The 27,717-nt window shown below is 31.6% G+C and overlaps 2 protein-coding genes across 3 annotated transcripts; one reads left to right on the forward strand and one right to left on the reverse strand.

Annotated features, from left to right (window-relative positions):
• Positions 1-772: 772 nt before the first annotated feature.
• Positions 773-4,878, forward strand: Prosbeta3 (proteasome subunit beta type-3). The gene is made up of 5 exons (XM_088235368.1): positions 773-884; positions 1,038-1,243; positions 2,663-2,831; positions 3,583-3,711; positions 4,674-4,878. Exons 1-5 carry the CDS (start codon positions 882-884, stop codon positions 4,782-4,784), a joined length of 618 nt encoding a protein of 205 aa, XP_088091494.1. The 5' UTR covers positions 773-881; the 3' UTR covers positions 4,785-4,878.
• A 3,598-nt stretch (positions 4,879-8,476) lies between these two features.
• On the reverse strand, positions 8,477-27,584 carry PIP4K (phosphatidylinositol 5-phosphate 4-kinase). 2 transcript variants are annotated; one of them, XM_088235371.1, is made up of 10 exons: positions 26,950-27,584; positions 19,899-19,996; positions 19,248-19,358; positions 17,302-17,446; positions 15,663-15,793; positions 15,019-15,187; positions 13,963-14,147; positions 13,264-13,376; positions 11,938-12,008; positions 8,477-11,765 (listed from the first exon to the last, which is right to left on the reverse strand). In XM_088235371.1, the coding sequence occupies exons 1-10, from the start codon at positions 27,076-27,078 to the stop codon at positions 11,640-11,642; spliced, it is 1,278 nt and encodes a 425-aa protein (XP_088091497.1). In that variant the 5' UTR covers positions 27,079-27,584; the 3' UTR covers positions 8,477-11,639. The 2 variants fall into 2 exon arrangements, with proteins under 2 accessions (XP_088091497.1, XP_088091498.1); XM_088235372.1 differs by having other exon boundaries at positions 11,661-11,769; positions 11,941-12,008; positions 26,950-27,578.
• Positions 27,585-27,717: the final 133 nt, after the last annotated feature.

Raw genomic sequence — 27,717 nt, forward strand, 5'->3', positions numbered from 1 at the left:
TTAAATAAGGGCTAGATTTCTTAAGCTATAGTTTCCTAGGACAGCGGTACCGTCACGGAGCAGCCGTCACGGGGCGGCGGATGACATCATTAAAACATTGACTATGTAAATCAATGGCGCTGGTTTCCTAGAGAGCGTTGATGTGGGCGTAACGTCAAAGCAACGGTGTCGCCATTTTACTGTCCATTCGCTCTGTAGCTGCAAGACGTGCTGATATATTTATTTATTGTACAGCACCCTTGAGATGATTTTTCACAAAAATTTGGTCTCTATAGAGGATGATGTGTTCCCAGACTTGTGTTTTTTTTTTTGAGATATCTGAAGTGAAATGAGTATATTTAAACACTTCCCGCACTCTATTATACTACTACTAAGGGAGCGGATTATTGGAAAAGTTAATGCCACACCCCAACAGTTTTAGCCGATTTTATTTTCGAATCACTATGGTTATAAATGGTACGTACTGTTGACTTCAATTTTTTTTTATATAAGCATATGCCCCATTACTTTTATATGTAACTCCACAAAACTGTCTCATATGTACAAATTAGTGATTATCTATGTGATACAAACGACATAAAATGATTTATGAGACAGGTGAGCACACATTATCAATTTACCTAGTTTTGATAACAAATTACCGGTTTCATTGCTTTCGCGAAATCGTCGAAGTGAATGTAAATATTTTGTGGATGAATCATTAGGTACTTTTATAATAAATTTTGGAATTCTATATATTTATGGTAGAAGTCATTGACAAAGTATTTTTTCTATGGTATCATTCAATGATATGTCAGTTTTCCGTTTGATGGTGATCGGCATTTCTCGTGTTTCTTGTCGGCAATTTTCTTAATAATAAAAGCACTTTTACAAAACTAAAAATGGTAAGCTCTCAAGTTTGTGTACGATATGCATACTGCAATAAATATCTTAAACTCCAAATAAATATTATATATTCGTTTTTGATTGCTAATTTGAAGTATCTACAAAATTTGTAAAATTACTTTAAAACTATAATATTATTTTGTTTTATTCAGTCAATTTTGGCATACAATGGTGGTGCTATTGTGGCGATGAAAGGAAAGGATTGCGTAGCCATAGCTTGCGATAAACGATATGGTATTCAGGCTCAAACAGTAGCATTAGATTTCCAGAAAGTATTTGAAATGGGTTCTCACTTATACATTGGACTCCCTGGCTTGGCAACAGATACACAAACTGTCTATCAACGGTTAAGATTTAGGTAAGAAAATTTAACGAATGAAAATGTCTTCGTAATATTTTTCCTCGAAATTCAAAGGCAACTCCAATCTACTTTTAGTGTGTATAGTCGATTCTGCTTAGTTGGACCACCAGTTAATTAACATAACCCAAAAAATAACTCGACGACTTGAAACGATTATAATTTACATATAATCGTCTCAACGATTGCAATTAAAAAATTCTTGCTTTGATCCTTTCATCCTGTGGCGAATTGGAAGGATGCACAGGATATATTAATACTTGTCAATATTACATATGTCAAATAAATGATAAAATTCCCGAATAAAAAAATCGAGAGTAATTTTCTTAAATTTATTTAGTATACTTTTCCGTTCAATAAATTAGACTAGTAAAATTAAGTTTGAATATCTATCTTGTTCGACTTTTATACACAATGTATTTTTGCCTATAAAAAAAATCTACAAGGAAAATAATATTCTTACTTATTATCTAAGATCCGCTGGTTTTTTTATTTTCTAATTATAATGAATGCAGCTTTTTAAACATATTTGAACCAATATTGGGTTAAATTTGTTTCTGAAAATGCATATTAGTTATTGTTCGTACGCTTAGTCAACGTTACAGTCGTATAAGATGAATAATTTTTGTAAAAAAATGGTCAGTATACCAAAAGTAACATACCGTCTATGTATGTTCAATACCGCGTATGAGCTAAAAAAAGAAAAAAATATTTTTTGGCATTTTCGAATGAATGGGATGAGACACATTAATTAGTAGATTTTCAAAATTGACCAATAGACTGCTTGTATTAGATTACATTCAGTACCGCCAATGAATCCTCCTTACAAAAGAAATAAAGTAATATTGCGTATATCCCTAATTCCAATACAGCGGATGAGACATACTCGATTTGTGTAAAGGCAATACTGTGAATATGCCATACATAACTGTCAGTTTAACTGCAACAATCAACTCCATATAGACTCATACGATAATAAAAATAGATTTTCTAATAAAAATCAATAACACAAAATAAAATCCATTTAAATTTATTATTTATCTTTTTGTTTTTACAAAATTGCTAGGTTTTTTTATCCCTCCCAAACATTTTAACAAATGGTTCATCCGCGGTATTGAACTGACTCAATAAAAGGCTTTCTCTATGAAATAACTGCTTGCTCATGGATTGATGTTTTTATCTTAAGTATATGAATTCATTCTTTCTTTACATGAGAATGATTAGATGTGAATTTTATTATTTAAAATCAGATTAGTGTAAAAGTAATATAATTACTAAAAATGTGGATATTAAAGTAAAACTAGACTTGCATACAAAAATTTAACCCACTAAGGTTATCTAATATACCATGTTTTAATATTTTACTAAAGTATAACCTAAGTATGTATTTTTATTTATGATGTATTGGGAATTTCACAGATTGAATCTTTACGAGCTGAAAGAGAACAGACGTATGACACCTAAAACATTCTGCTCCATGGTATCCAATCTCCTCTATGAAAAGAGGTTTGGTCCGTACTTTGTAGAACCAGTTATTGCCGGACTGGACCCCGTTACGTTTGAGCCTTATGTGTGTAATATGGATTTGGTAAGCAATCTCAGAAACATATACATATTAATTAATACTATGTATTTATATGAATCAAAGTCAGTAAATCACTTTAAAATGATTTGTTAATTAGATGTTTAATGTAAATGTAAAGTACATGTTTAAAAACACATTAAATGTCCATTCATTTCTTACGTAAAAATACCAGCATGCCTAAGATAAATCATTTGTGGTCTATTAAGTATATTTTTTTAAAAATCTTTTCTATGCCGCTTGGTATTGCTATGGCAGTTCCTAGTAGGCCGTAGCAGTTCTTTTTAGGCTATTTTTAGAAAATATAAAACCTAAAATAATTATTTTACAAACCTATATCGACAGTGATACTGCGATACCGTGTAACCATGTTTACAATCTAGGACAAAAATGATTGCTATGTTATTTATTTATTTATTTATTTTATTAGGGAAATCAACAGTTCTACATACATATTTTTAGTAAACAAACAGATATAGTGTATAAACTCAGAACCAATAACAGATTTCCACATAGTATACAAAGTTAGTAAAGAATATATATATTACATATCAAATAAATACATACAATTTATACATATAAAAATGTTATTTTCAAGTACTCAATAATCAAAGATTTTTTAAATATTAATTTTAAGAACATTAAGTTACTGTAAATTGGGCGGGATAAGGATAAAAATGCTTGTAGAGAGGATAAGGAGGGGGGGGGGGAGATGTACATATTTATTATTATAATGTCTACTAATGTTATTTTCCAGATTGGGTGCGCCAATGAACCAGAAGACTTTGTCGTAGCAGGAACCTGTTCAGAACAGTTGTATGGAATGTGTGAAGCACTTTGGGAACCAAACCTTTCCCCAGACGATCTTTTTGAGACTATTTCACAGGTAAATAATATTTCTGCTAAAATAGTTAATCCGTTGGTTGGCATTTATTTTGTAGAATGCCACATTGAAATCTTAATTTAAATCTACTGATTTGTTTTTTTTTTGTTTAAATAAAAATCCGACAATCGTTTCGCAACTTATGTTTTGAACAACAATTGTTTCAAAGAAAAAAATAGTAGGCTCAATGATTTGGTTTAAACACTGATGTGTTTGAATTAAATATTAAGTTCATTATAATTTACCCAAACATTTTGGTGACCATTTTTAGTTATAAAAACTGTGTTCAAAATAGGAATCAACGGTATTTCCTTATCTCCATCTAATTGTGCATAGGTTCTTGCAATGGATGCACAGGTCCCAGCATATTGTCTCAAGTGTTAATTACATAAAGATAGAAAACCAGTCTTAATACTTCAGTAGCTCAACCACAATACTGTCGGCAATAATCGATGCAATAAAAAATTCTCACCATGATTGTTTATTATTTTACTGATTCCAATGGAACATGGACTATGGGCGCTGCTGGGTATAATAATCATTGCGATAAAACACGATTGTTTATAGTGTTACCGATTCCAATGGAACATCAACTTAATTTTATCAATAGAGGTTTATTATATTTAATATTGCCATACTTTTTTGGAAAGAAAACCTTGCAAAGTGCAAAACTAACTATAAACGGACAAACTAAAACTTGACTCGCGTTGATTTTGACATTTGGCCACATTTACTATCCCACTTTTCTCTGTTTTCATTGTGATCGGTGAAGTTAAACAATTAAAGCCTTTAATCGATGTCGATAAACATTTGTGATTGAGCTGCAGGTCTAGGTAATTATTATAAAGTCCAGTATAATATTATTTCATTAGATCTTCCACATTTTGTTGATGCAATTTACATGATTTTCATATTGCAGGTTTATCTAAGCGCATACCTACATTGTTTTAAATATTGTTCCTCAGGCTCTGGTGAATGCGGTTGACCGTGATGCAATCTCTGGATGGGGAGCAGTTGTCCATGTTATTGAAAAGGACAAGATTACAACCAAATCTCTCAAAACAAGAATGGATTAATTTGATATCCTTCTAATTTGCAAAATTACATTATAAAAAAAAAATATTTTATAAGTCTTGCTGGTATTTGATAAAATTGATTTTCTAATAAAAATGTGTTCCAATTATTTCCTTCTACTTTAATAATAATTTTAAGGCCGGGCAATGAGAAAGTTAAGTGTTTATTTTTTATTTGTTAATAGACTATTAACAAGTTGATCACCACACCCTCATCTCCTCAAAAATACCTTAAAACAAATTAAATTATTGTTTTTCGATTTCATATTAAATTAAAAATGTAAAAATATTTTTTGGACATTTTACAAAAATCCTATTGGCGATCAATGTGTTAAACAAAGCCAAAAATTATTTTTTAATATTTTTTTATATATCGTATTATCAGCGTTATGATTTTTCAAAGTTTTGTATTTCTGTAATAACTCGCGTGTGACGTCAGAGGTTCTTCTCTGTCAGTTCTCCCGATTGGTTCGTTTGTGGTAAGCAAACCGGATATCCTTCACAGCTCTCATATCATTGGTTGGTTCATATGGACCAGTGACGTCGTTCAAAGTAGTGTGTTTTTATTCAAATACTTTTCATACATTTCCAAGAAACTTTGCCGTACAATTTAATGCTCTAATTTCAAAAAATGTCTTCTTGCGCGTGCAAGAAGACATTTTTTGTATCCAATTTCCCATAGGGCTGAAGTTTCTCATTCAAGTTGGGCTAATTACCTTGCACGGTCATCTCTTGGGATTTTTCAGGCAACTTTTAGTTAATCGAAAGACAGATCTCACGCTGCAATATAAACGGATCCAATAACTTAAGTATTGGTTGTACAGTAGATCAGCCCGGTGAGAGCTGCATAAATTTGGTCTGCTATTGCGATTGGAATATCTTACAGCTGCTGAAGATCAGAATCATTTAAGTTACACATACCAAACTTAGTTTGTCAGAATGTTTACTTATTTTTTAAAACTTTTATTATGCAGAGAATGATGACTAATCCTTGATGATACATACATATTTAAATTCATAAAATATGTATCTAAGCATGCAACACAAACGGGCCTAGTAAAAATTCTTGTTTGCTTGACAAATCAAGATCGATATTTTTACATAGACACAAGCTCGCAGTTTTGCTATTTAGTACACCCGTGATTTCAAGTTTCTTTTGCCTTACATAATAATATGTATAACACGTCTGGTTATATTTCAAAGATATTTATTGATTCAGTTCATACTTTACATACAGTACAAGCACTGATTTTACAGATTGAGAGGCAGTGGAATTGTTATTCACAACAGGGGGTAATCTCGGGTTCCGGTGGCCAAAACACGTGTGTGCCTCGGACAACTGAACTAGCTCTTCCTAGTAATATGATGTCTCGCACCGTATTCAGAAGTTAGCGAAAGGGCCGAACAGCCAGCATTCGTACTTCACTGAGTAGGTACTCGGGATCAATTACTAGGATCTCGATTAATCAAATTATTTGTCTGACCAAAGAACCCGGATGAGCCAAATAAGGCAAGCAACTGGGTTAGCAAGGGTTGACAATATAATATGACTGTACAAGGTCTCGATTAATCAAATTATATGTCTTACCAAAGAACCCGGAGGTGCCGAACAAGGCAAGCAACTAGGTTAGCAAGGGTTGACAGTATAATATGACTGTACGGGATGAGAGCCAGGGCGTAGCCTAGTACCAAAGAGTTCCAGAAAAGGAAAGCAAGCTGGTTCGCTAGGAGAGCCCTGAGTGGGTGTCCTTACCAAAAAGTACCAAGAGGTTAGGTAAGCAGAAAGGTTAGAGGACGACCCGGAATACTCTGACTTCTGGGGCTAGAAATCCGCCTTATAAAGGCCAAAATCGAGGGGGAGATGAGAAATTTAGGGGTCTCGCAGGGCCTGAGGTAAGCGCGGGTGGCTGGAGGGCATCGCATTGGAATGCGGCCGAATATGCAAACCTATACCATATGTTAGAGGAGTTGTTTATACGTAACTGTCTCGTAAGAAACGGATAACAATATGCGAAAAAATGTATAGGGAAAAAGCGGGTGCTATATATGTTATATTTTAACAAAGTATTAGAAATGTGTTGTGGTTAGTATGGAAGTGTTTCGATTTAGTCAATGTTTCCCGTAGCAGATGTTCATAGACTGGCTCGATCAATATACAACTATCAATTTCGTAAAAAAAACTTTTGAGATATAAGTGGACTTGCTTTTTTTTTCAACAAAAGATACCAAATCTGACTGCCAGTTTTCACCGTATGCTCACAATATATTCTCATGGAATATACTGGGGTTATAAAACATCAAAAGCAGTAATAAAAATAAATCAAGAAAACTATTTTAGTTATTTAACACTCGAAGATGTATGCAGTGTATTGGCCATAGTCATGCAGGGTGGCGCGCGGCAGACGCATGGATTTGAAGAGGGCATTGCTCCCTTCCTAATGTTCCTAAATGGTTGAAAGAGGGGAAGCTTATGTTCCATGCAGTGTCAGACGCAAAATGGAGTGTTCCGTTGAACGTGTTTTTTGTGTGCAGACCTATTTGTCAAACGCCCGTTCGATCCTCCGCGTGGAGCGTACTTTTCATTTAAGGTTCAATACAGCCCCCTGCGGCCGAATACCCCATTGAAGTTTAATTTTTGCATAGGTTAATGCATTCCAGAATACTGGAAATGTGTCCACAATCTCCTAGGCGTTCAGTTCGGAAACAAGCAGGTGCCCTCGGCATTTAAAGACGTTCCATTCAACGAATCATTAAAGAACGTCTTCATTTGCATCCCTACAAGATGGTTGTCATCCAAGAATTGAAGCCAGAGCACTCGCTAGTGAAAACATGTTCGCACCGTTTTCTTCTCTGTGATGATGCACATTTTCACCTCAGTGGATGTGTGAATAAAAAAAAAATGCGGTTTTAGAGTGATAGGAATCCCAAGCTCTACCAGAGACCCGTGCATTCCGACAGGGCGACAGTATGGTGTGCAATTTCAAAAATTGAAATCATCAGCCCTTACTTTTTTGAAGAAAATGATTGAGCAGTTAGTCACTACTGCACGTTATCTGACCATGATCCAGGATTTTTTCTCGCCTCAGTTGGAAGGGATGGAGCTGGAAGACATCTGGTTTCATCAGGACGGGGCCACAGCCCACACAGAAAGGGATTGCATGAACTTTTTGCGAGACAGATTCGCCAGGCGCCTCATCTCCCTAAGTTTATTACGTTTTTAACTGGCCAGCGCGCTCTCCTGATTTGGCTCCTTGTGATTTTTGCCTGTGGGAATACTTAAAATCCTTGGTTTACAACGATCGTCCTAGGACCCTGGAAGCCCTCAAAAACAACATTCGAACCCAAATCGCCGAAATTCCTGTGGCAATGCTTCAAAGAGTGCACGAGAACTTCAGAAAAAAGCTTACTCAGTGGAGTGTGGGGGGCGCCATTTGGCACTTTGTTCAAAACCGTGTAAACCTAAATTTCCCATGTTGATTAAATAGGAAAAAAAAAATTTGGTCATTTTGTAACGGTCTGCGTTATTAAGTTTTCAAATTATTACCTACCTAGCTTATTACATTTTCAAATCCATGCGTCAGCCGCGCGTCACCCCGTATTAAACAATCTGATCGATGTTTCAATGCCTTGTGATATTTAAAAAAATTGCAGTACAGTAATAATGGCGGCTTGTAAGGATAAATAAAAGGAGTTGATAAGGATTTACAAGATTTATTTATTTTTGGCTGAAGCCCGCCCCTACCCCTTATATGGGTTATTTCATTATGATAATAACATCCATACCATTCTGAATGTCTAGGTTCTACCTACGTGTATTATTTGGCCAATTGACGTTTTTTTAATAATGAACTGCAAGCTTGTTGATGGCACAAGTTGCTTTTCAAGAAATTAATTTTTTAAATGTGTAAATAAGAGTGATAGAGCCTGTTTTTCAGAATGGTACATTTCATACAATATACATAATATTGTTTTTGACTTCAAGCAAGTAAGCTGGTACAACACAATAGTTAACAAATCTCATCCTTAAGTTGTAGAATATTGACTTTTACTAATGTCTAACTACCAAGTTTAATTAAAACAACAAATATATATATTTAGTAATTGGCAAACATCAAGGAGACAATCTGGCCAAACCGATGGCATATCTATTTACAAACAAGGAGAAGGGAAACATTCAGTTTATGCTTGTTCCATAGAACTATTTAAAGTACAAATATTTGGCGATAATAACCGTAGTACGTGTTGTAAAGTGTAAAGTGGCCAATTGTCAGTACGGGAGTTCACAACAGCAGAGAATACATAGTTGGTTCTATAATAGAGTTGGTTTCTAGACTAAATGTGTACCCAAAAAATATTCATCTGGGTCCCTAACCTTCCCTTTGCTTTCTATGCTAAGGGCATATGTTTCATTAGTTTAATTTTGAGTACACATATCTATGAACATTCAACTGATCTATTATGACTTAATATTTAACAGGTGAATATCAGACACTTCATGGTTGGCTTTACTTCTCTGCCTTTTTCACATATCAGTTAACTAAAGAAAACATTCCTAAACCAAGCAAAGTTTTAAATTTTAATGGAATTACACATGTATGTTTCCGAAGTTTCATAAGAATAAAAATGGTAATGGTTGTAAAAAATGCTACCTGTTTTTTAAATTAACTACTGCATTCGCACAAGTTAAATGCCAACCATACATAGATTTCTTCAGCTGTCAATGAACAATAAATTGCTTAAACTGTGCCCATTGCTTTGAGCAGTCGATAAAAATGAAGAACTTGTTGCATGAGAACCTGCGCTAGATCTCTACGTGCCATCTGCAATCCATGTATGGCTGAACTTATGTTACATGAAATTAAAATGAAAAGCAAACAAACACAGTTGTACATAAGTTCATACATATAAGTATGAGAATATGTATGCATGTATATTCAATTACATAACTGTCCATAAAAATAGCTTAAATAAGGAGGTGAAAATACTTTTTTATTTATGAAGTTCGGAGAGAACATTAAAAACATGACTTAAATATTATTTAGCCAACATGAGAAACGTATTGTGAATAGAACAAACGTAGGTTCGTGAACCGAAAACATTTAGCTGATATTTAAAAATTACAAATTCACAGTACAAAAGACTAGAGGAATAGCAAATATTATAATGCTTAAAATAATATGGTTACATTATAAAATTACACACTATTTAATCCTTAAATTATGTTAATGAAAGATCATTAAATGAAGTTTGGGTTTAAACTATTTTACAATAAACAAATTGTTTATTTTTAACACAATAAAAAATCTACAGTACATATTTTTTTAACTTGTAAAGTTATTTTCCTCGACATAGATTTCATTATTTTTGTTGCTTAATAAAGATAAAGTAATACTTTAATTGGAAAAGTACTTTATTTTTTAATTAATCTTTATAGAATACAACTGGCCTTCTGGAGTCATACTGCCTATCGAATGAACTTTTTAACATTATTATTTAATGATTTAATACTAAACATTGACCACTCAAGAACGAGAGGAAAACCAAAATAAATTACCCTTCGTTTATGATAGCAACAATTAATATTACATTAATTTACTTCAACATTATTATTCGATGAATTCATTCAAGCTCTTTTCTATATCTCTCCATTAAATTCCTACCTCATTCCTGAGGAGTCAACAACTGACAATTCAACTTTTCATAACTCACACAGAACTTAATACATTATTCAAATTTGTTTTCCAGTGGTGAGATAAAGTTCTGGTTTTGTATTTAGATAACATTACACACATTGAATTTTGAGATTCTGGTCAAATTTTATTTGTAACTGGGAATACTAAAGATGGATACGAATCCTTTATTAACAAATCACATTGTAAATTATTACTCTATTACAATTTTTTTTCACCAGTATTTCAGAAAACGTAATGGTCAACTTTTTTTACAACTACATATCAGATAAAAATATAGGAAAGCTAACAAAATATAAAACTTACAATATGATTCTTAGAAGTTAACTTAAAAGCTATCAACTCAGATTGAGTAATACAAAAATACTAAATAATACATTTTCGATATATTGGTCTAAAATTTAAGCTTGTATTTTGGAAATAGTGATTCGCTGTAATCTCAGTCGAGATTTGAGAAAAGGTTGGATAAATCGTTCACATCATGATAGAAGTCTACTTAACAATAAATTGTGATAGGCAAGAGGCAGAATGTACTTAGACCAATATAACAATTTACATAGTAAAATCCTCGACAGGGTAAATAGATAAACAATCAAATAAATCAGTTTCACAACAATCTGAGAAGAATATTATAAATTTATCTTTTAATGTTAGTAATTATTATGCAAAAAAAAAACCCAAATCCGAATATTTAAAGTAAATAAAGTCAATGGAACAAGTGGAGAAGATTCCAATTCATACGCAAACTATTTAGTATACGATAATAATCACATTTACAAGTAACAACTAGATCGAGACATGAAATATGACCTCAAACAAACAGCCTGAGTTTTAAAAGATCATTATAGAAATAAATCACAGAATATTTGCCACTAATGTTCATTTTCCTTTGATCCATTCTACAGCCATTAATGAAACGAACATTATTATTTGCGAATTCTCTGATTTACAGTAAGCTAAAAAGGTTTAAGGTCAATTTATAGTTTTATTAATTACCAAAATAGTTTCCTGAAAAATTTGTCAATTTATATTGAGAGTCAACAACTTTTATATATTTCGTAATATAATTTAAAGAGGCGCAAATTTCATCAAGACGTGCTTTACATCAATTGCTCGGCTTTATACGGAGTCGCATCACCGGGACAGCAAATGTACGAAATTACGGTAATTAATTAACACTCTCAATAGCTTTTGTCATAAATTCTATAAACCTTTTACCATATTGATCAGGATCACAAGTGGATATGCCGTCCACATTACTTCCATACTTCACAGTCTTCGCTGCTTTGGCGGCCTGTAATCATTCAATATGTTTGTACATAAAAATAAAACATTTTTTCCTTTTCTGAATATTGTTTTGAATGCAACATTTCTGTTCGATTAAAATTATAATTTAAACATTCTAAATACACGTTTACTCAAACTTGATTTTGAAATTGATACAAAAAAATATGTGTGGTACATACCTGTTTTTTTACTCCGTAATGTGTTAATACATCAATGATTGCTACGAAATAGATTTCCTTCCTTACAGCTCCTAAAAATTGGTAAAATTATATTTAAAATAAAAACATTACTCATTTATTAAAACTATAATGCGTTGCATTATATTATAATGAAATTTTGGTTTTATATATCATAATAATCATAAACACAATTACTACTAGATAACTTGTACGTATTATAAAGGTACCTTAAAATTCACGCAAATTCGAATTTTCACCATTTGTGCGGTAAAGTATTGCCAACGAAAAAAAAAGACAGTGACAGTTTAGGGCCGATATTCTGAACGGAATTGCGCACGAAGAGATCGCTCTGTTAGCGTATATTTAGTACGTATATACGTGTTAAAAACGGGTTTTATACGCGCGCTTTTGCATTCAGAATATCACCCTAAGAAAAATGGGGTGCTACACGAAAGAACAATTCGTTTTCACTGTTTAGCAATATTTAATAAATAATAAAGGTTTCGCAGCTGCAGTTTTCATACAAAATATGGTCGGTAGTAATTTAACATCAACTGTAAAAAGATTAATTTAAAAATTCAGGGAGACAGGACCAATTAATGATCTTAGACACTCTGGCCGTCCTTCAACAACTCGTTTAACACGAGACGCAGATCGTGAAGTGTTGCCGAGAGTCCAGGAACATCAATTCACCACCATGGTCGAGAATTGGGCATTTCGAGCTCTTTAGAGCGTATTCTCATAAAAGATTTGTATCTTCATGCTTACAAAGTTCAATTGACTCAAGAACTGAAGCTTGCTGACCACACAGCAAAGAGAGATCATTGAATGGATAATATGTACAAGTGGATATTGAGGAGGAAATTGAGCGCAGTATCATAGAATTTAGCCATATTTATGCAAAACGGTCATGGATAATTTCGACAAGAATGCGTATGTGCTAGCAAAGCTGCGGAGGGCATTTACCTGATCTGCTATTCCGTACATAACCCTACACTGTATACTTTTTTAATCAATTAAAGAAATTACAATTTTTCATTAAAAACCTGTGTTTTCAGCTAAATTGCTTCTTTAATGCATTTTGGAACATTCTTTAGATACCAACAGTGGAGCTCTGCGTTAGTTTGTATTTTGGTTTCAATGTTGTAGGATAGCATTAATTCATCAATTAAGTTAAAATAAATTTTGGGAAGATTCCTAAGTCTAGAGACCTCAAAGTTCTAAATAACAGTTTTTTTAAACATAAATACAGAAAAAAATAAATGTACCGTAGAAAATCAATTTTAGCAAATGATTAACATTATGTTTTTACATATATTACAGTACCTTCTTGGCTGGGTATTGCGTAGATGTCAATTTCGGGAATTATTCCATCATATTGCAGAGAACACTCTCTCATCAACCCACGTGGACTATCAGGTGGAGTGTTCCAGCCTCCCCTGAAAAAATGAAGTTAAAAAAATAAGGTTAAATGCACAAGAAATATTGAAAGCTGTATTTATTCCTTACACCAGTGAGAAATAAACACATGTTCCAGGTATTTGGTAATATGAAAAATATACATTATGTATGAGTGGAACTATAAGAGAAGGAAGTAATTTATTTAGAATATCGAAAGCAGGAGTGAGATATTATTTAATATAAAATTGTTCATAAAAGTTCTTCCAGATTTGATATGGTGAATAGCTAATTTCACCTCCTGTGATAAATGTTAATTTGCCGTATGCACCGTTCACCCGAAACTCACCCACTTTCCAATATCTTTCTCAGTATTTCTGTCTCTAGTAAACATACTTTCCAGATACACAAATTCCTCTACCTGTTTCGTGATAACCACATTTCTTTCAAGAACCATCACATTCGATTTATCAATATTTAGCAGGAGATCCCTCCTCGCATACATCGTATCGTATTATTATATACCTACTGAAGTGCAAGTTTACAAAATGAAAAAGCATGCACTGCCAATATTTTTAGTCAGGATCCGCCTGTGATTACATGCAATATATATAGTTCACAATTTACCTATCAGCATGCCTGTTGTCCAACCCGGAGCCACCCTCAGAGTCATCCCCACTATCCAGACCGTTGTTGTCCGAGTCAGCAGACTCTCCCTGGGCAATACGGTTCAGGTTCTCAACTTCAGCTCGGGCGCAATCGTGGATACCCAACAGTAGGGAATAGTCCATCAGGTGTAATTTGGTTAGGAACTGAAGGAAAAAATATGATGATCGTAATGTTGCACCACAATAAAGTTATAAAATAACTCATTTAATATTTTAATAGTGTTCAAGTGTATGTTATCAACAAAAAGTTGTACAGTTTATAGTGGAATAATATTATAAGTATGTGAATCTATGTATAAATAAAATGAACTGATTATTATATGATATAAAAACAAACAAACAAAAAATGCAACCTGCAGACAAGCCTCGGCTTTGCGGGAACAAAAATACTATATGTATTCTAGATTTAATATATTTTATTGGAAAAGAAAAATGATTTTTTAATCTAAATATTTTGAATGCGAAAGAATAAAGTAATTTAGAGTGATCAGAAAGAATCTTTAATGTGAGTTTTCTAAAATACAAAATGTTTAGCGTAGAAGCATTAAATTAAGTATTTTTTTTAAAATTATTCTTTTCTAGATGATTTTTTTAATGATTTATCCGAATACTTCAATTTTGGGGACCATTTTCAACAAGTTGTAGATAATTTACTATTGGCAAATAGAAACAAAGTTGTGGTAGGGCGGGGTTCAAACCTCAGACCTCTGATCTGTGAGTCTGCGACGCTAGCTACAAGACTAAAATCCGGTTCATTTATTTATCACACAAAACTAAATTCATTATATTATTGAAAACAATTTTACAGGATAGTAACTCATTAATTCTGACTGAAATGAAAATGCAAAATTAGCTATTGGCTTGTGTCGATGATTAATTATTTTCACAAAAGACAATATTCAATAATAAAAATTGTGGTGTGTGGCAACACTTATTCTATTAATCCAAATGACAAAGTTTTTTAGGAGAAATCGATCTGCCCTTTACAATTGGAATCAGGGAAAAACGATCTTACATCAACATCAGCAGACAATGTTTCAAGTAGTTTTTCTTTGGCAGATTCCCCCATATCCACCTTAACTCCCTGTTTGATGAAGTCGTTATCTTTCAGTGTAGGAAGATCTTTCTCCAATTCTTTTTCAGATGCTTCGCGATCAACAGTGGAACCTTTCAAGTCAAATTTCCTGTAAAAAAAAAGAAATGAATTATATTATTCTAACTACGACAAATAATGAAACAGGCAAAATAAACCGTTTTGGGAAAATAAGTTTTGAACCGGGTTGTGGTCCTGTGGTAGTATTGTGGACTAACGGACCAAAGGTCTGCGGTTCTAATCCCACTGTACCACAACTCGATTTCCATTTTTCCAGCACAAGTTATTTATGACTTTTAAGAAATGGTCTGAAAATTTTAAGATTTGAGTTAATAATAAGAACTAGAGTAGTTTATTAATAAAAAAAAAAGTATATTCTTATTTATTATTTTTACACCTCAACAGGCCGAAAGGTAGGGTTTGCTAACTATTATTATGGATTATGATGATTTGTTGCAAAAAGTTGAATTTGTGGCGAGCAAAACACTAAGGGATGGAACATGTGTTTGTCAATAGTAATTTTATTTAGAGATACTATTAATGATTCAGCAGACATGAAAACAAACCTGTGAATAGTAAGATGGTTAGAGAAGACATTCCTCATAGCAACTAAGTAGTACTCGATGTTATCAACTGTTATCCTATACAAGCCCAGGTATTGCGGAAGAAGAGTTTTCCCGTGTCTTTCAACGATGTACTGAAATTATAATGTTTATTATTTTCTGGATGTTATTCTAACTATCATGTTTGATTGTGAAAAGACAAGTCTAATAAAATTTATTTTTGAAGCACTAACTTTGTGGTTGATCAATATAATTAAAACAAAACAACTTTGTTTTTAACTACTTAATTTTTACCGACTGGTTTCAAAGCTACACAAGCTTTATTATCAAGGTATAATCTGGTAACAACTAAGCTATACCTTGATAAAGAAGCTTGTGTACTTCGAAACCGGTCAGTAAAAAAATAAGTGGTTAAAAACAAAGTTGTTTTATTTTCATTTTGAAGATAAGTTTGAGTAAGATTTTTTATAAAAACAGCACTATGTATATAAATTAACTGGTTATAGAAAAGGGACATGGTTTTGACTGTGGTAAAAAAAATATATTTCCAAAGTGATATTTCATTTATAAACTGTTAAATTATTGATAACATTAAATATTTCTGGTCCTGTATTACAATGGGAAGTCAACAGAATTATCTTCAACTGTCTATAAAAGTAAAAAAATAAAATATACATATATGAGGCGCTGAGAGCCATAAGAGCTCAAGTGACATTAGACAACAATTTCATCAGAGTATGTAGGTAGTTAGATGTAAAAATAATCCTATGTTTTAGCCACACTTACTCAAGCTCCAATATTAAAGCTGGAAGATAAATAAACAAAAAAAATCTGTATGGCTAAATTAAAATTTCACAAATAAAATTATGCCAGAAAATATAACCTCCAAATTTGTATGAGCTGTCAGTTTACATAATTTATTTCCTTTTCTTTATTGCAACAGAGAGGGTTTTGAGAATAGAATATCGAAGTCTAGGTATTCACAGGGCTCGTGACCTGCCATTGGCAGGTTAAGGTGACCATTTTACACACTGCAAAAATCACTATTCTGCCTATATTTAAACATCCACATTTCCTAAACACCTCCCTCTATTGACTTTTGTGTAGCAAGAGCTGCAACCTTTATAGATGTGGGTGAGATTCATCTGGCTGCATTATTTCACCTACCAGGCAAAGCCTTAAAAATGCTCGAAAATTTGGATCTGAAAATACTTTTTAATTTAGATCTTAATAACTTAATCATAACTCCCCGGGGAGGAAATCCAGCCTGTCTATAAACATTTGGACATACTCAAAACATTGTTTATTTCCTTTCCATTTATGTTAAGAAAAAATCTTAACATTAACCGTAACCTTAGTCATTTTATATAAATAGTCAAAAATGCTTGGAAGCCATTTTGCCAAAAACTGTTAAATGTCGCTCGAGTTCCTCTGGCTCTGGGCACCTCATATTTCCATACAAGTATATACAATTTAAGGTAACCCCATTGTAATGGGGGCCCAGGTTTCTTTAACACATTTGTTTAGGTGAAAATAAGATATTTTTGTTTGAATGTGTTGGGACAGTAAAATTATTGATTTATTTGTCTAATACTAATTGTACATAAAATACAAAACATTTTATTGAATTAATTGCACTCACGGGATGATAATGTTTTAGGAAAGAATGCATACGCTCCACTTCTTCAGATGTCAGTGTTTTGATGATGAAAAGTCGGTCGTAACTTTGGTAGAACTTTGCGCCAGATTTGCCAGACCCTGTGGAGTCCTCGGGTATGGGTTGAGATCTTAAACAGAAAAAAAAAAATTCTAACAAATTCGAAGAAATAAATTATAGCCCGCAAAAAATATAGATTTTAAGATTTTTTTTTTTTTTTCGTTCTTATTAAATTAGAGGTTACTATCGGATTTTTATCAATGCTTTATGCAAAATTTTTATGTTTTTTTTAAAATCAATATTTATATTTTACAGTTAAAAGTTACGGAAACATTTTGGATACTTTATATATTTTCTTTCTTGCTAGAGGGAAAAACTTGTTCACAATGAAAATTATAGAAATTGTGGGTACGAATCTACTAAGGTTGTTTAAACAATGCTGTTAAATAAAAGAAAAGAGACGCAATAAAAGGAAGGAAATTGTCACTCTGAGCTAACACGGGATGTTGAAATATTTGTTAAAATAATTACATGAGAATACATAGGTGATGATGACTATAAAACACAGTCTTGTTTAAAGTAGGAGCAATAATTCACAGTAAGATAGTTGACATTTGGATTTTAAAACACCTCACATGAATTATCGAGTAGGTTTTAAATGTTTTAAATACTGTAGGAACAACTAATTTGCTGTGAGTCAAATTAACAGATTCTTGAGAAGAATGGATACAAGTAAAATAAACATATGGAGTTTATCATAAATATTTTATAAAAACACATATCATAAGATGTAGGTACATACATAATACTACATTAAAATAATATACTGGACATAAACATAAAAAAATATCAATACAGATGACACACACAAATTAGATGACTTCATCATAAAAGAAACTTCATCATCACTGTAAATATTGCGATGAATAAGTACATTACTCAATCAATATTGTTTTAATGATTCAAATTATTAGTTATTAAATATTGGTTGCAAGAGTGAAAGGGGAAATGCTGGTACCCACATGCAAGAAACCTGACCTTAGTCTTTTGATAGATAAACCTCGTCTGACAAAGGAGGTCGCATCTTGGAATATATTGTCGTGTGGACTATGAAAATCTCTCGGCGCATTCTTCGAAGGACCCGTTACCAAGGGAGCAGTTTGGGAACGCTTAATTTGTTTCGCCATCTTTTGTTGGCGCGGAAACAAATACTTGGCAGGGTTTGCAAACCTGATATACATGGGTGCAATCGGATAATATAACGAAACAAATTCATATTACATTACAATGTTTTTTTTTTAAAGGAAAAGAACTATTCATTTTAAAAGTATTTTAAGATGAAAACTGATTCTTCTAAAATAGAATATTCTTGAAAACTGACAGGTCTGTAAGAAAATATAAAATTGAACATTCAGAGCTTTAGAATAAACTATCCGGAAACCCTAGGTCACTGGACTCGCGTTTTACATGGAGCAAAAAAGATATTTTTTTCAAACTTTAATTTAGTAATGCATAATAACAGTAATACCTAGAATGTATTCCTTTTTGCACTTTCTACGCCTCTTGCAGGCACATTCATACTACTCAGTGGGTGAAGAGAGGTGAGCAGAAGACTCTGAATATCTGAAGTGATGAAATGATATTGTACCAAATGTGTGTAAATGAATGTTTATTGTTAGTGTTTATACCATTAAGATAAAATAAAGAATTTTTCCATTTTATTTTACGATATCCTGAATTGATTATTTTCATTCGTGGAGATATATCTAACATTATTCTTTTGTTATACTCTGTTTTTAGCATGTTTTATTTTGGATCGTATTTCCTGTGTAAAGCGAAAGTCCAGTGTACTCAAAAATCTTGCTGACGTACGAACCCTATCCCTAAAACAATGTATAAGCTTTAATAAAATATACAGCGTAAAGTCTCACCTTGTCATAGATTCCTTATAATCCTGATCGTCAATGCCGAATCTTTCTCTTAAATTCCGGAATACGAGAGGACAGTATTCTTTGATTTTGAAATGGGAAGGCATATTTTCCCTAAAGAAAAACAATTTTACATAAATACATGAATCACAAACCAAAGTTAACCTAGCCTAGAGAAATTTTGTTATAAATATAAACCTAAAATATAATATTAATTTTATAAATGTATTATTTTACAATATTAGTGTTGTTACAGCCATGAATGGCAGAAATAATATCCCATCATTAAAAAAAATAAAAAAATATATGGATAAAGATAACATTACATAATTTTACTATTACAATTATGTTTTTTGATGATTACATTTTAATTTTTATCTCAATGAAACAATGGTTATGTGTTGTGAAGTACAGGAAAATAATATATTATTATGACAATAATAAAACACAAATAAATATATTGGTCACAGTCAGACTACTATATACAATTAGTGTGAAAAAAAACATAATAGTTTAGTAATTGGCTACAAATTCATTACGGTGCAATTTTACGAAAGCACATAATAAAATGCCCTTGATTGTTAAATTTGTTCTCACTTTTAAGTAACCTTCTCAGATTAAATTAAAAAAAATAAAAGGATTATCTTAACATACTTATTGAAGAGGTGGTTGTCAACTTTGAGTTTTGAATATGCCCTGAAATCATCAGGAAGTAACATTACAGGTATTGTAACATGGCTCAGCTCGTTAATCTGCAAAAAAAAATTGAAAATATATTAACAATCAGGTAATAACTAATATTTTCAATATACTAAAATTATAAATTAAAATACATAGTACACTTCCACTTATTACCTGAATACAATGGAATTCCATCAAGAATTTCCAATAAATAACATACTCAAATCAAATAAACAATAAGTTAAAGAGATGATACTACTCGACTCGTTTAATGGTGGCATTATAAAAATAAATAAATGCTTTCTTTTATATTTTAAAAAATAACATGAAAACTTTTTATGGTCCATTTCCAGGGAGAAAAAGAATACAGTTCTGTTACGTAAAAGAACCAGAACCCTGGATATGCATTTTTGATTCAATAGAGTGGAATAAGTAAGCCTCGTAGTGTAATGGTTGGCACATTTGCCTACCATGCTTGAGATCCTGGTTTCGATTCTTAGGTTGACATAAAATATTTGTTTTCAAGGTGGTTTTATATTGGAATATTTAACTGTCCCAAGTCTAGGACCAGGGGGCGATTACAATCGGGAGTTAACAAGTTATCTTCAACTGTCTAGATAGGAAAATTGATGTGTATGTACAAAATGTATATATTTGTATGCAAATTTAAAGTATCTTCGTCGGGAACCTGTAATTTAACATGTTTGGATAAAAAATTGTATGCACACTCACTTTGTAGATAAAATTGAAGATAAATGTTAACTTCCCATTGTAATACGGGCCCTAGAACCCGATTGACCCCGAAGAGCTATATTCAATTGTGCATAAAATAAAACCGATTTCTTGAATAAACAATTGACTAATCATACAAAATATACACATTTTAGTAGAGAAAAATCTATTATACTTTATAAAAAAATTAAAGACTGTTAACTTCCCATTGTAATCGGGGCCATGAAGTGTAAAACTAATCACCTTCATGTAACAGATGATTGAAATGTTCTGCACTTGGTATTTGAAAAGTCTTATGTGCACCATTGGATTTGGATAGAGGTGATGACGATGATGAAACTGGGTTATTTTTTATGCAATGGGCAAAGTGACCCGGCCTTATTACCGTGCTATATTAGAATCTTGCTATATTAGAATTATCAAGAAAAATACATTTATTTATTGTGATCTCTTGCGGGATTAAACCGATAGAAAAGTTTAATCAATAGACGAACAACGGAGAAAAGGATTTCTATAGCATCATCGGGTGATCTATTTCTCATTCCATTGGTACAAAAACATTTTCCAGATTCAGATGCTGCGTTGATTTAGCTCTAAGTTCAATGTTTAAAGCAGATGACAAAATATTTACTTAAATATAAATCAATAAATACACCTCTGGCATAGATCAGAGAACATTACACAGTTAATCTGGTGCCAAGAAGCTCAGGTCATTTTAAACCAATAAAATTATTCCGATATAATCAAGCAGCCCAAGTTGAAATATAAAAGGAAACAAGAGAATAAATCAAAAAAATTAATGAAAAAGATTAATAATATTGATTTATTTACTAGGTTATTACAAAACATGGTTTTACAATAATTTTGTTTATGAAATATTTACAAATAAGTACGGTCTAAATGTTGTAACTAAAGAGGATTATAAAAATTTGAAAAATCTTTTTTGTTAAAATGTAAAAGAAAAAAAAATGCATAAAAAATTTGCATATAAATAGATTAATATCGATACTAATTGTCACTGGGAAAAGGGGAATTAAGAGGGAGAAGGGAGAGATTAAGAAAGAGAAAGAGATGTTACTTTAGGTGTGATTTAAACAAATCTACCATCAAAACATTTCTGATAGTGGATGAGAGATGATTCTAGCCGAGCCGCATAGACACTATAGGCGTAAGAAAAGAAGCAGAAATTACAAATGGAAATTAAGAGGGCAGGGCCCTTTGAGAATGAGAACGAAAAGGTAAACGATGAACTGATAAGCATTTAAAATTTTCACAAAGGTATAGTAGAGCGTTTGAACAGAAGTGAGAGGGTGTGATAATAACTCAGTTGTCTAATTTTGAGACATTTCAGATGACTATGGTAATGTGGTTATATTTTCTAAGACCAAACAAACAGTACCTAACACGTGTATTTCAAAGTCAATCCTAGTTTATCAAGCAGTTTACAGCTTAAATTGGTCATGGAAACATAAGCGTAATTTAAACAATTGTAGTTTGTGTTTTTTTAATTTTTTTTTTAAAGGAATAACCCCCTAAGACTCTATTTTGATGCTTGTCAGCAGGTGGGATAGAGGGGATATGGAAGGAGGTAGTAAAAAATACACCACAACACCCAGACCAATTGAGAAAAAATCTTTCTTGGATTTTTTTCGTGCAACTAGCGGGAATCAAACCGGCGACGCCAGTTTCACAGTTGGCCGTCTTATCAACTGCGCCGCAGCGCCTGTTAATCAATATTTTGAAATATAACATCACAGTTATGTTTGCAGAACATTATAAATTTTATGTAAGGTATATTTTCTTTATCTTTACACTGGTTGAACAATTTTATGAAATATTTTTATTCCAAGAGGTCACAAGACTTGGCTACTGTAAATATTAACTAAGTAAATATGATATTTTCCACGCTGATCGTGAAAATTTTTAAAACTTTTACATATTAAGTATGTGGAGATACCTGAAACAAATTTTATAAGTAAATAAATAAGTACATACTTAGGTAGGTACTTCTGTAAAAATGAGCTTGAGCAATGGATTTTTTTTAATTCTAGAACATAATAAAACAACTTTAATGATGTATATGTCCTAATTTCTTCTTCCTTATTTATTGGCTCTTTCATCTCCTTACTGGGGTGTTCGAGCCAGTGTCGAGTTTTTGATTTACACATGTGTTAGTAATATATACAAGTTAGTGTGTTAGTATTTAATACTAAGTACACTATACATATCGATATATAACATATTTACAACTTGATACCATTTACAACTTGATACCATTTATAACTAGATATTATATAACACAAAATGTTGAATACATGTTTATTGGGTGGGGACAGGAGAGTAAGAATATGAATAGGGAATGGGACATTGATATCGGATAGGAACTCAGGATAATAATTTATGGGGCATTCGAAAAAACATGATTTAAATCTTCCTCCTCAAGCTGACATTCGCACATGGCAGAGTCCCAGACATGGATTCTGAATAGGTGAGAACCATTACAGCAGTGACCAATGCTCATTCCGAATATGGAGGATGTCTTAAACTTGTTCAGAATCGCTTTGGATATGTCCTAATTTGTGACAGGTGCCGTGGCGCAGTTGGTTAGACGACTAACTGTGAAACTGGCGTCGCAGGTTCGATTCCCGCCAGTTGCAAGAAAAAAATCCAAGAAAGATTTTTTCTCAATCGGTCTGGGTGTTGTGGTGTATTTTTAATTGCCTCCTTCCATATCATCTCTATCCCACCTGCTGATAAGCCTCTAAATAGAAGCTTAGCGGGTTATTCCGTTAAAAAAAATTATCTATATATTTAAAACCCTCATTTGAAATACATTAATTTATTCAGTCATGAGACAAAGAAAAGCACTATGGAGTTTGATGTTGATAACGCTTGATAATAAAAAAGATATATACATAGAATGATGCGATTGAAAAAAAATAGGTATGTACATTATGTGAATATTTTAATCTACAAAATGTTTATATTTTATTGATTCCTGCATTGGTGTGAGAGGTTAACATTAAGTATTCATTTGCACTAGTTAAAGGTGTGCTTTATTACCTGTTTCGTGGTGATGTCACACGAAAAGTAGCTTCATTATATTGGAAAAAAACTATTTACCCTACCTTACATCTTATATCTGTGCTACAGTATGTAATATACTAGATATGATGACCAGACATATGAGTCGGATACTTCCAATAACCGCCATCTCCATCATATTAGATAATTTACAAACCTTAAAGAAATATGTCATACTAATGCCTGACCCGATGAAATAATTATTTAGTAGCTATGTACGCAAAATCCTTTGTAAATTCCTTTCAAATATTGAAATTTATTTCTAACTCCGCCATCTCCAATCACCGAATCACAACAAATCACGCCATTTCTTTAGCGGCCTATCAGAGTTAAGCATTTGCCCATGAAAATACATTTTTCGGGCCCGCCGCGACATCAACTGAGTGTCCGCTAATTATTTGTTTCTAAGATTGAACAATGTTCGATTCATTAGTGGATGCAAAGAAATGGGCACATAAAAAGAGGGGAAGTGTATTGCGCAGCCAAATATTTAAAGGTAAATAAATTTTGACATTTTTGTACTAAACTTTTTTTCCTACAGGATGGTTATGAAAAAAAAAAAATAATAATTCGATCTTTTAAAAATATTTATAAAAAAGCATAAAACAGCTAATTTCCAATAAACAAAAAAAAATGTTTCTTTTAATTAAAAAAAATAAAAAAAATTACATGAGTACCTTTAATTTTTTAAAGGATGGCACGGCATAAATACCCAGTAACATTTTATTCATTAATTCTTTTATTTCTTCCATGTTTCATAATAAAATATATTATTCTTTTAATTTTTTTATTTTGATAAATAATATTGTTTAAAAATAAGGATTTTTCTGGAAAACAATTATTTTAATTCTTTACAGTTTAGTTGATTATTTTTTTTTTTTCATTACTGTTGGATTTTTTACTGATATTATATAAATTTTTTTGTTGATTCCAAGTTTGCAAAACTTTTTTTGTCGTTTTTTTATCTGTATATTTGTAATTATTTTGTTATACTATATTTTATACAGGTTGTTATTTATTCACTGCGGTGAAAATAATTTTTAAAAGGTTTCAAAGCAAACAAGCTTCTTCGTCAAGGTTTACGTAACTAATGAATTGATTCCTTTTTTATTTTTATCATGTTCACTAAATACTACACGTGGACCCAATAAATCAAGTCGAAAACAATAATTAATAACCAAATAAACAATATTTCTTTTAGTCCTCTCCTGTCTAACTTCGAAAATATGATATAAAAAAGGAATCAATTCATTAGTTACGTAAACCTTGACGAAGAAGCTTGTTTGCTTTGAAACCGGTCGGTGGAAAAAATAATAATAAAAAAATTGTGGTTAAAAACAAAGTTGTTTTATTTATTTTATTATAAAAAAATTAATTATTTATTGTAAACAGCAAATACATTTTTTGAATACAATAAATATAAAACAACTTTGTTTTTAGCCATTTTTTTTTTTACCGACCGGTTTCAAAGCTACACAAGTTTCTTTATTAAGGTATACTTAAATAATGAATTCTATCCTACTTTATTTTAATAGTGATTACTAAATATTACATCGACACATATGGAGCTAACAAGTTAAGTCTTTTTGTCAAATATGAGAAGTGTGAAGTGAGATGGATACGATCTTTAAAACTAGACAGGAGTGGACTAAAGGAAATATTCTTTATTTGGATATTTATGGCTGTTTTCTGATTACGAATCGCTTTTTAAATTTTTAAGTTATCTAATTTTAATATTTTATTTAATTTAAACTGCCTTTTTCAAGTAATGCTACATACCACACACCTATGAATATAATAATATTATATGGGTATACTGGCAAAAAGCTTTAACTCTCAAATCCCTGTTTTGAGAAATTAAGAATTTAAGTTTTCTTCCAATTTTACTCTTTTATATATTATTTAAATATAGTAAGATGTTAAGTGCTCATTTAAGAACATGTTTTTAATTTTTCCGTTTCTTAATTTTATATTGAGTTATTTAAAGCTTTTAGCCTAAATAAAATACCAAGTACACAACTTAACCTTAAATTTATTTTAAAACTACAGATATATGAAATTTAATATGGCTTAGTTTTTGCCAGTTTGTAGAGCGTTAAAAAACTTTACAAAACTGCATCATTAAGTCAAATCTGCATATTTTTGAGTTAACGTTTTTTGCCAGGATACCACAACAACTTACAACTTAACGTACAACTTTTGCGAATAATCTCTTAGGAATAAATCTTAGTTGATAAGTACAAACGTACAACTTGTTTTTCATTGTATTGTATATTATATATGAAAGAAAAAAAAAACAAATGTAATTCTATCTATTTTGTGTAATTCTATAATTAAAGATATGCAAAGCAAATGTATCGACGAATACCTTCAAATTGTATTTTTCGAGTATGCATCTTTGAGGAATTACCTTATAAAATAAAATAAATAAATAAATATAAAGGACTTTACATAAAGAAATTTTGTGAAGAAATTTTCTTTATTAAAATTATGATTATTTTTTATCAGACGGTTTGCGCATTCAGAAAAAATATTATTATTCGGGCACCTCAAGTGTTCTTTTACTCTAATACTAGGTAAAAACATAGTCGTTTTACAGTTATTGTACTATAATGAATAACCACCAAGTTAGTGCTTCAATACATAAAAAAAATACGAATTTTCACACAGCATTCAGCTTAAAAGTAAATATAAGATAAAAGGTTTTAGAGAAAAATATATTTGCATTTAAGTATTTTTGGGATAGAAAAAAAATGTAAAAAAACACGCCCGTCACGAGATTGTAATGCATCAATGTAAATACATTTTTTAAATATAATCATACACATACTAGTGTAATTACTGTACATTATTAATAGTTTAATTATTGTAAATTATTGAAGGAAAGCAAGGGTTTTAAACATCTGAAGATAACGTAGTAATTAGACTTAATAATAATGTTTTTTTAATATTAGCATGAACGTTGACTATAATTCAAATAAAAGAGTTTAGAAATTAAATAAATTTGATTAAATTTAGCATAATTTTTGGCATTTAATGTTTTGAATTGCTCGAAATTAGATCGATTAGACGAATATTGGAAGCACAATCGTAAATAAAATCGACAAGCACGCGAAGAAGAAACATCAACAGCCAAGGAAATTTCTGAAGAGGATAGAAAATCTATTAAAATCATTTTCAAGGCACAGGTCATTGAAAAAAGACTTACCGTGTGATTGACACCCCACATGAAGACAGACAGGAGGGGCTCATTTGCCCGGAAAAGTTTCACTTTTTGATGTTTAACACGAAAGTGCTTCTTTTTCAGTTTACTTAAACCACTGGAGGGGACCGACATTTTGAATTTGTTTCAACTACAACCTTTTAATTAATGGTGAATATTTATTCCACAGTTCTGTCAGCAGTGTTAAGACATTTTCAAGATAAAACAATATCACACCAACAATTTCGCGCTACCGCTGCGGAGAAATGGAAATTCTATTGCGACTCGCTCGTCCGGCAGAAGTATTCCGTTTTTTGACAACAAGAAACGCTCGGGCGTAGAAGGGAAAACAAGTATGATTTATGGCTACAGACCAATCGTACGTTCAAAAAACATGCACTCTATTTTAGAAAAAAATTGTATCGAACAAGGCTCAATTAAAGGCTACTTTTAAATACATACATTTCTAGACTATTAACGATTCAATAATGCAAAAAAATATGTTCGGATAGGAAAATATTCGTGACTGTTTGATTAAAACAATCACACATTTTATTGGAATAAAAAAAACTTTGGAATTCATACAAATATTAGTTTTCTGGCGAATATATGATCAGAAATCTGAAATGCTTCTAGTCACTAGTCACTCATTTTTGTGTTGCCAGCTGCCATTTTTATTGACGATGGTAATTTACTGTCTAAAAAACAATAAAATTTAACTTGTAGTGCCACAATATAAAATTTTCAATGTAATGAACTTATAAACATAAAACC

Source organism: Micrasema longulum, unplaced genomic scaffold (assembly GCF_059751315.1).
Source record: "Micrasema longulum isolate JH-2025_06_02 unplaced genomic scaffold, ASM5975131v1 h1tg001366l, whole genome shotgun sequence".
Lineage (NCBI taxonomy): Eukaryota > Metazoa > Arthropoda > Insecta > Trichoptera > Brachycentridae > Micrasema > Micrasema longulum.

Excerpts from the sequence above, each read along its gene's own strand:
- Prosbeta3 (XM_088235368.1), top strand. Across the intron at positions 2,832-3,582 it reads ATGTGTGTAATATGGATTTG|ATTGGGTGCGCCAATGAACC; the intron begins GTAAGCAATCTC and ends GTTATTTTCCAG. Across the intron at positions 3,712-4,673 it reads TTTTTGAGACTATTTCACAG|GCTCTGGTGAATGCGGTTGA; the intron begins GTAAATAATATT and ends ATTGTTCCTCAG.
- PIP4K (XM_088235371.1), bottom strand. The coding sequence starts at position 27,078 with ATGTCGGTCCCCTCCAGTGGTTTAAGTAAACTGAAAAAGAAGCACTTT. Across the intron at positions 14,148-15,018 it reads CATTGTCTGCTGATGTTGAT|TTCCTAACCAAATTACACCT; the intron begins GTAAGATCGTTT and ends TTTTTCCTTCAG. Across the intron at positions 12,009-13,263 it reads CGCAATACCCAGCCAAGAAG|GAGCTGTAAGGAAGGAAATC; the intron begins GTACTGTAATAT and ends ACCAATTTTTAG.